The 9,721-nt window shown below is 44.9% G+C and overlaps 1 protein-coding gene across 1 annotated transcript in view; it reads right to left on the bottom strand.

The window, feature by feature from the left end:
- Nucleotides 1-234: 234 nt before the first annotated feature.
- The window catches only part of Naa15-16 (N-alpha-acetyltransferase 15/16), a 91,674-nt gene continuing 82,187 nt past the window's right edge, over nt 235-9,721 (bottom strand). The window contains exons 11-16 of the mRNA XM_076126346.1: nt 8,482-8,579; nt 8,120-8,218; nt 5,290-5,398; nt 3,849-4,012; nt 857-2,833; nt 235-545 (exon numbers count right to left, since the gene is read on the bottom strand). Of these exons, the coding sequence (XP_075982461.1) occupies nt 384-545; nt 857-2,833; nt 3,849-4,012; nt 5,290-5,398; nt 8,120-8,218; nt 8,482-8,579 (2,609 nt within the window). The 3' untranslated portion in view covers nt 235-383. The remainder of the gene's footprint in view (nt 546-856; nt 2,834-3,848; nt 4,013-5,289; nt 5,399-8,119; nt 8,219-8,481; nt 8,580-9,721) is intronic.

The following is a 9,721-nucleotide window of genomic DNA, read 5'->3' as shown; positions in this document are numbered from 1 at the left end:
GACCGAATAAAATGGTCTTTGACATTCCGCTGAAATATAAACGATCGGTAACAACGCCTCGGGGGAACGTCATAACATATAATTATTGCTTATTTTTTGCCCTACACCTTTATCATATTTACAATATATTCCACGTCATACAAATTTTGTGAACACGAACCTATCTAACTCGCTAAACGAAAGCATTCGGATGCGTAAAATTTATTACGTCTCGTCCGTCGCGTCATACTCTAATTATTAAAAGTTCAGTTACTTCCAGCGGAACGGCAAAGCCGTAGACAACTCTAGCGTTAAGTAAAAAAAATCGTATCGACACGTTCGTCGTTTCGGGGCGGAAACGGCATCGAGCGATTCGACGGGCGATGCGGTCGCGGGGAGGAGGCTCAGTTGTCGGCCACGTCGGCGGGCTCGTCGGCGGCCGGCGGCGGCTTGAAGGCGATGGCGTACGGGAACTTGGCGCGGCACGCGGCCACGTACGCCGCCGTCTCCGCCTCGCACGGCCCGAAGTCGCCCTCCCGCAGGCTGTCCAGCACCTCCACGCAACCCTGCGGCGAGAAACGTTTTCAATGTTGTTTAGGTTTTTTATACATAATTATGGCATTCGAAAAATTTTGAGCCGACGGCGGACGAGACGCTCGCGAAGATCGACTCGAATATTATTTCGAACCGATATCAGAGTTCGTCCGCGTCCGGGCCCGATCGGGGGCCGCGTTCGCGTGGAGCGTCGAACGAGAAACGCTCGGGCCGGGTACGTACCTGTATGGAGGTGTCGGGGTAGTCCAGCGAGGTGGCGAGCGCCAGCGCCTCGGCGGCGCGGCGCGGCAGCACGCGGCGCAGCGCGCGCGCGGGTACGTACCTGTATGGAGGTGTCGGGGTAGTCCAGCGAGGTGGCGAGCGCCAGAGCCTCGGCGGCGCGGCGCGGCAGCACGCGGCGCAGCGCGCGCGCGGGTACGTACCTGTATGGAGGTGTCGGGGTAGTCCAGCGAGGTGGCGAGCGCCAGCGCCTCGGCGGCGCGGCGCGGCAGCACGCGGCGCAGCGCGCGCGCGGGTACGTACCTGTATGGAGGTGTCGGGGTAGTCCAGCGAGGTGGCGAGCGCCAGAGCCTCGGCGGCGCGGCGCGGCAGCACGCGGCGCAGCGCGCGCGCGGGTACGTACCTGTATGGAGGTGTCGGGGTAGTCCAGCGAGGTGGCGAGCGCCAGAGCCTCGGCGGCGCGGCGCGGCAGCACGCGGCGCAGCGCGCGCGCGGGTACGTACCTGTATGGAGGTGTCGGGGTAGTCCAGCGAGGTGGCGAGCGCCAGAGCCTCGGCGGCGCGGCGCGGCAGCACGCGGCGCAGCGCGCGCGCGGGTACGTACCTGTATGGAGGTGTCGGGGTAGTCCAGCGAGGTGGCGAGCGCCAGAGCCTCGGCGGCGCGGCGCGGCAGCACGCGGCGCAGCGCGCGCGCGGGTACGTACCTGTATGGAGGTGTCGGGGTAGTCCAGCGAGGTGGCGAGCGCCAGAGCCTCGGCGGCGCGGCGCGGCAGCACGCGGCGCAGCGCGCGCGCGGGTACGTACCTGTATGGAGGTGTCGGGGTAGTCCAGCGAGGTGGCGAGCGCCAGAGCCTCGGCGGCGCGGCGCGGCAGCACGCGGCGCAGCGCGCGCGCGGGTACGTACCTGTATGGAGGTGTCGGGGTAGTCCAGCGAGGTGGCGAGCGCCAGAGCCTCGGCGGCGCGGCGCGGCAGCACGCGGCGCAGCGCGCGCGCGGGTACGTACCTGTATGGAGGTGTCGGGGTAGTCCAGCGAGGTGGCGAGCGCCAGAGCCTCGGCGGCGCGGCGCGGCAGCACGCGGCGCAGCGCGCGCGCGGGTACGTACCTGTATGGAGGTGTCGGGGTAGTCCAGCGAGGTGGCGAGCGCCAGAGCCTCGGCGGCGCGGCGCGGCAGCACGCGGCGCAGCGCGCGCGCGGGTACGTACCTGTATGGAGGTGTCGGGGTAGTCCAGCGAGGTGGCGAGCGCCAGAGCCTCGGCGGCGCGGCGCGGCAGCACGCGGCGCAGCGCGCGCGCGGGTACGTACCTGTATGGAGGTGTCGGGGTAGTCCAGCGAGGTGGCGAGCGCCAGAGCCTCGGCGGCGCGGCGCGGCAGCACGCGGCGCAGCGCGCGCGCGGGTACGTACCTGTATGGAGGTGTCGGGGTAGTCCAGCGAGGTGGCGAGCGCCAGAGCCTCGGCGGCGCGGCGCGGCAGCACGCGGCGCAGCGCGCGCGCGGGTACGTACCTGTATGGAGGTGTCGGGGTAGTCCAGCGAGGTGGCGAGCGCCAGAGCCTCGGCGGCGCGGCGCGGCAGCACGCGGCGCAGCGCGCGCGCGGGTACGTACCTGTATGGAGGTGTCGGGGTAGTCCAGCGAGGTGGCGAGCGCCAGAGCCTCGGCGGCGCGGCGCGGCAGCACGCGGCGCAGCGCGCGCGCGGGTACGTACCTGTATGGAGGTGTCGGGGTAGTCCAGCGAGGTGGCGAGCGCCAGAGCCTCGGCGGCGCGGCGCGGCAGCACGCGGCGCAGCGCGCGCGCGGGTACGTACCTGTATGGAGGTGTCGGGGTAGTCCAGCGAGGTGGCGAGCGCCAGAGCCTCGGCGGCGCGGCGCGGCAGCACGCGGCGCAGCGCGCGCGCGGGTACGTACCTGTATGGAGGTGTCGGGGTAGTCCAGCGAGGTGGCGAGCGCCAGAGCCTCGGCGGCGCGGCGCGGCAGCACGCGGCGCAGCGCGCGCGCGGCGGAGTGCGCGCCGGCCTGCGTGCGCGCCGCCGCGCTGCTCAGGAACTGCTCCGCCATCTGCACCGCGCTGCGCCCGCCCAGCATCTGTGCACGAGAACATTACGCTTACTATTCAACGATTTTTGTAACAAATATTATGCCGACGACGTCGACTACTCGATACCGTAATGTTATTTGATAAGCTTGCGACGCAAATGTTAAAGAGAAGTAAAAAAATCTTATGTTCTAAAGTATGGCGTATGGTTAAGTACGATTTGAGAACACGCTTAATTCAAAACTTTCTACTTAGATAGCTTAGTTGATATTTTTAAACGAAAACGCTCTAGTATAGACTATAAAACGTGTCCACATAGTTAAAATTTAACTAGATAAATGTACTATATCATATTATCTAACGAGTTTATGACGCTTAAAAATATTTTATCAGGCTATTGTTTTAATTGATATATTAACGTTGAGCGTGACCGTAAAATAATGATCTATGAAGAAATACGGAAAACTTGTATTATCGTGGACAATTGTCAATAACTTGTAGTAGTGTATGAGAAAGCAAAGAATACCCGTCATAAAATATATTTATTAATGTAATAAATTTTGCATATCACTACCGATAAATCAATACAGGCAGAAGAGCAACAAAACAAATATACAATAAAACATTATATGAATGACAATAAATCTTGAGAAACTGGAGCTGTAATTTATATTGATTATAATCTACATACTTGTTTTAAAAAAAACAGTTACTTTGTAAACAAACATAGTTGTCTCCTTTAGGTGATTTTAGGCACTTTTGACAACTATTAGACATAACGTGCCTAGATCAGTTCCTTTCGCATTATAATAACCAGTTTTTAGGCACCTACTATGTAGGTAACTCATTACTATTTTTTCTCACTTGTGATTTCACCAACAGGTCTCAAACTATATTGTAAACAACGGCAGGAAATATCTCATTATTACTCAAAAATTTTCTCTACCCAATGGACATAAGCCACCCTTTCCTTGCTTTACGCTACTCTTGTCCAAACAAAACACCTACTCTTATCTCGGTCTTCCCGATAAACTTGAATCATCGAACTATCTTATATAGACTTACCGACTGCGTCTCCGAAGTGATAACTGCTGCTACGGCAGGGTTGAGCGAGGCGAGTGACTTCTCCAGCCAACCTTGGAACCGCACCAGGCAGTCGTGCAGGTGGTGGTGGGTACTGTCGAGGCGCCACGCACGCTTTATGCTCTGCAGCATCAGGAGGGGCTTGTCTGGGAACGGAACACAATATATTGATTTAATTTATGTTATGACCAAAGTGTGTTCGGTAGCGTTGGTAGCAGCTGCTTCCATCATCAATGATTTATACCTAATAGTAATATTGTTAAAACCGTTTGTTGATTAAAAAGAGTGGCCAGGAGTTTCTTGCCAGCTTTTCTTATTTTGCGTACCTATCGAACTGGCGGTAAATTCACTCTCTGTGTATCATTTACTATCATAAGTGTTATTTGACCTAAATGAATAAATGATTTGATTTTAATTTAGAATATCAGCCTTTATTAATGAGGATATCAATAAAAAGCTATACTACTACTTTCTTGTTCTGATCAACTGCATACTACACTGTAGATTAGGCAATATTTAATTAATATTGACAAAGAGGGTTGACATAAGGCAGGTGGGCGGTCGTAAATACATCAGCCCAATTATTTTACACCATGTTTTTGAGAACGAAAACATGATTGTTGCGATCCTACTCAACGTAGAACAAAAACAAGACGAAGAAAAAGAGAAATAAACGACTGCGACAACGATATTTTGCAGACACTGTATAGCAATTGAGCATTATTTCCAATAACTCGCAACGTTCTTCTAGTCTAGATACAGCACAAGGGGGAATCTAAAGCGCTTTGATCTGTATTGCCTCTCAAAGATCTGGGAAACTGCAAGTTTTTGCAGAATTAAGTACTCACATTACTTTTTGCCAATAATTTAGTATGCGATTTACATTATTTCATGTCCCTATAAAAAGAGACATGTATTACAACATTCCTTCATTATACGATAGTTTACGCAATACATATTGTATGGTATCGGCACAAAAGCCATTGTGAGAGCAAAGCCGTCGTATTTATCAATTAACTTAATGTTTATCGCACGCATGGTTAATCGTTCAACTGGTTATATTAGACAATTAAGCGGTTTCCAGTTGAGTGCAAGGATTAATTCAGGATGTACGATGGTCAAAGATATTTTTGAGTGTTGTCCTCGATTTCAAACAATTTCAGTAATAATACTGCAACTTATATGAGTACTAGTAGTCTCGGCAGACGTTGTATTGCCAGACGTAGCATTTTCACATTGTGGTATACAGCAGCGCCACCTAACGAGCCTGATTCCAGACCGTGTTTTCGAACCATTCCGAACCCATTGAGATATACACACAAAATTAATAACGGTATTGATAAGGCACGTGGATCACCTAGTATCAACTTTAAAACAATGAACTAAAGTAATCGTAGAAGCGTAATAGAGTGAGATACATTACCTTTTCTATAATAAATTTCGAAGGCCATTAAATGTGTATCTATCCTATCGGCTGCAAGCGTTCTTAATGGTTGTAGGAACTTGATGGCTTGTTCTAAGGGATCGTCTGCCTGAAATTCCAACAATACACATTAACACTAGAACTGAAATAATTGAACATAATATAACACACCTTCATCATATTTTCTAAAGGAAACTGATAATACTGATAATCTTAATTTCAATTTCAAGAAACTAACTATTGACACACCATAACCTCCCATTGGTCACAGTACAACGACCATAAGAGCCACACACCATGATATCTTAATGAACATGAATTCGCCAAGGTAACTATTCGGTCACGTTCTTTTAAACACGTGCATCGTGACTGAACTTGCATACGTAGATATCATTGTCACAAGCTATTGTTAAAACAGGTAGTGTATTTATAGTTTGTTAAGATACTGTACAAAATTGTGACATTCTAATCAATCTGTTTGATTGTTACTTCCTTAGGAAGTGAGTTGAGAGAAGTGTAAACAATAGTTGTTATTGATTAGAATGTTTTTGTTACGATACGGTATAATTAACTGAAAGATACTTGTATAGAATCTTGGTTTGCAGACTTATTGTATGACAAAATCACTCCAGATTTTGAATAAGGACGTATTTTTGAAGTTTCAAAAGTAACTACAATATTATCGCTGAATACAAACAATACAGCAATAAAAATAGTACAGCATGATCGCTGATCACAGAAATTATAAGTATCATACGCTATATATAGATCCGATAAAAAAACTCGTAACTAAAATTCCATCTAAAACATATGATTTACATTTTCTCTACACATAAATCTATACCTTTTTAAAGCTACGAAGGCTGCGACATTTTTAATAGACCTTTATCACTTAGCGATAAGATCGAGCCTACAAACAAGGACATAGACCAGTTAACGGACATAATTAGTAGTACCCTGACCGATTTGTTTGTGTATCAAGGAATCAATTTGGCTATTAATAAGCTATTTAGTGACAAGTCGTTATCCGCTTCCGTTGCCTGAGGGTATTTTGACTCTAGAATGTAATAATATTATGTGTTGGCATGCAGACCGTTTGTCTCAAACACTGTAAACAAACAGCTTGTAAATTGTCGTTTCGAAATTGATTACAACATTATGAGGGACGTATAACGTACTACGAATAGATACCTCCTTTCAAAATCCCATTCTTTAATTATAAGCCTCATCTCCCTGCATGAAAAGCTATCTACAGTGTTCAAACAGTTTTTTTTTTCTTTAAATTTGAATTGTGGTGAACCGCGCTGTCAAAGTTGTTCAACGCTCTCGAAGGCCTTAGATAGAACCTAACAAATAATTTGATCATTTTATTTTTAAGCAAACAAAAAACAGCTAACCGCATTCAATTTAAGGGAAAGTTGGGTATATTGGACCGCTCGTTAAATTGGACCACCTCTAAAAACCCGTTTCGTAGTAATTTTATTTCAAAAGTGTAAACACATAATGAAGTGCAACTAACTTCATTTGACATCGGCTATTTTTATTTCGGCATAAAACCAAGCGTGTTGTCTCTGTTAACAATAATCTATTTTTCAGATATATACTGTAATTTTATGTGATCTGTGCTAAGGACGTAACTAAATTAAAGGTAAGTTGTAAAGATTCATATTTTTTTTGTATATCCGTAATGTATCTGCAAATAACTGGCTAAAACTATTTGGCGCCTTTGATATGTTATGTCTTTGTTTTGATGTAATTTCTTTAAAATTATACAGTTCGATTAAATGGACCGCATGTAGTTTGATAAAATGAACCGGTCCAAATTACCGAACTATATTTTTACAATTTAGTGAAATAAAATCCTATCAACTTTCTTGCCTCTTTACAGGTGACCGAGAAAAGATATTATAAGTGGAAACCTGAAGAAACTGCGAGAAACCAAAGAGTTAAGTGACGACTCTTCAGACGAAGAAGTCATAGTTTTGGATGATTCAGATAGTAGCCGCTCTGAAAATTCTGATAATGAGTGTGCTACATGTAGATTAAATTACTTGAATAAAAGAGGGCCAAAAGTTGACTGGGTGAAATGCGTGCGATGCCATAAATGGAATCATCAGACTTGTATTACCAATTCTGATATTTGTGATGTTTTTCTTAGGTGATTTATATATGAGGCTGATTTCGAGTTCTTTTATAATTATATTAGATTTAATCTATAATTTTTGAAAAAAAAAGTTTTGTTTATTTTTTGTTAGATCTACTCTTAAGTCCAATTTAGCAACCCCATGGTCCAATTAACCATGCTGGTTGGGTAAATTGGAACAACGCTCCGATCTCACATTTTGTTAATTTGAGATAAATATAAAACTATAATGTTGATTATTGTTAAATAAAAATAAAGCCAATTAAATGGAGTTTAATTTGGTGTAAGAATTGTTTTTAAAATAATTAAAAAAATGTGTCAAAAACACATTTGAAAAAAAGTGGTCCAAATAAACCGACTTTCCCCTATAAACATTACTTTATATTTTATACCGTAGTGTAACCAAGAAGTCTTTACTGCAATGTCATTTACATTCATACGTACACACATTATAGCACGCTTTTTTCCTATAGGTGTAGGCATAGACCAAAGAACGCTACTTGGTACGAGCCTTACAAACTTCCTTTGCCTCACTCACATCCTAACATCTTGTCATACAGGACCGCCGGTTACGAGTACTACGCACTTGACCTTGTTTTAAGACATCTTTTCTGATCATTCATGTGATTTGCAAATGTCTTTCGAGTACGGCAACATAATTTAATGTTATCAAACGGATATATTTACCCTGGCGAGTTTGTCAGGTATAAGTTCGTCTAACTGCGGCGCCTCGGGATCTCCTTGCTCTTGCTGCTGGCGCGCTTTGTGATGCTGCTCGCGTTTCACCTGGAAGCAATACAGTTAACTCAGACTTGTTTATTATTGTGTCCTTGCTTCGATTACACTTTGTAATCGTAAGTAGAATAACTTTGATGTATCTCAGGGTAGCGTTCTAGCACCCGATCTATTTTATCATGTATGTGATGTGGGTACAGTCTCTCTATTCTGAATATGAACTCTATAACGTGTTGTCTTTTTGCCTACAGATAACATGTTTTCATAAAGGATTTTACATGAAAGATCTACCAAAAACAAAAAAATTACAATACCTGTACTTGTGCTTGTAACGCGCTTTCTTGTTCTGCTTTACGCTTCGCTTTCCTCTGTTTATTTCTAAGCTTCTTCAATTCCGAAGGCGCCAGGTTTTCTGTAAACAAACAAACCAAATTTATTTTGAATATCAAAACCGTAAACCTCTCGTAAAACTGCGACCAGTTAGGAACCATTTATTCATCGCAATAATAATAACATTTTCGATTAACTTAGATACACGATATTAAATATAGGGATTCCAAACCGCTGTCAAGACACCGTGAAATATAATTTAAACACAATAAACACGCTGTAACTATACACTGCGCAATGGTCGCCAATGGCAACGTATTTTACATAATAATGCATAATCGAGCCTACTTAATACGCGTAACCGATAATGACCCGGGTATTTTAATACAAGACGTGGGTTTTGTGACTATGCAACTAATCGTTAAATGTGGTGAATTCGCGTTGAGTGTGCTAAGAATTATGAAATACGTTTACCGAAAATAAATGCATTTAAGCTGCACTTTAGTAATATTTTTGCAAAGCTTATTTTAATGGTCACAATACTTTTAAATAAAAGGTTCGATTTGCACACAAAGTGTCTAGATTCGGAAGGTTAGGAAATATAAAATAGATTACTGACAACAAGGTCAATGTTATTTTAAAAAAAGCTATTTCAAATAATTAAAATGGGATTCCTTTCAAAAACTTGGTGCATTGTGTATACGTTCATGAAACGCAGCCTAATACGAAAATGAATAACTCGCTTACCTTACGAGACTTAAAAAAAATATTCTATAAGTTCTTTATTATATTACTTTTGAATCTAAATCCTACAGTTGTGTTATTAGCAGTGTTATGAATAATATTAATGGTTTCCTTTAAAATAATATATTTGTCACAGCATATCCTTGTAACGTGTAGCCTAGACAAAGACCTTTCTCAGTTAATTCACAAAGAATAACTAGTCATAGACATTCCAGCACGTATTATGAAACCTAAAGATCATATCGTGCATAATGTTCACATACATTTGAACTAATTATCTCGAGCTTGTACAAAGGGCCAGTGATCGGCTGTCGAACAAGATCGACTGATAACAGATAAGAATGTACATGCCGCGGTGCGCGTGAGTGAACGCGGGGTCGCGGTCATGCGCACGCGTCGATCGGCTCGCATGTCTTAGGTATGTGTGTAAATTATACTGCCATTAATGACTTTACTTATTGAAAGGTTTATTGAACAAAA

The sequence above is a fragment of the Anticarsia gemmatalis genome, chromosome 18 (genome assembly GCF_050436995.1).
Source record: "Anticarsia gemmatalis isolate Benzon Research Colony breed Stoneville strain chromosome 18, ilAntGemm2 primary, whole genome shotgun sequence".
NCBI classification, from domain to species: Eukaryota; Metazoa; Arthropoda; class Insecta; order Lepidoptera; family Erebidae; genus Anticarsia; species Anticarsia gemmatalis.
This window is presented reverse-complemented; position numbering and strand designations above follow the sequence as displayed.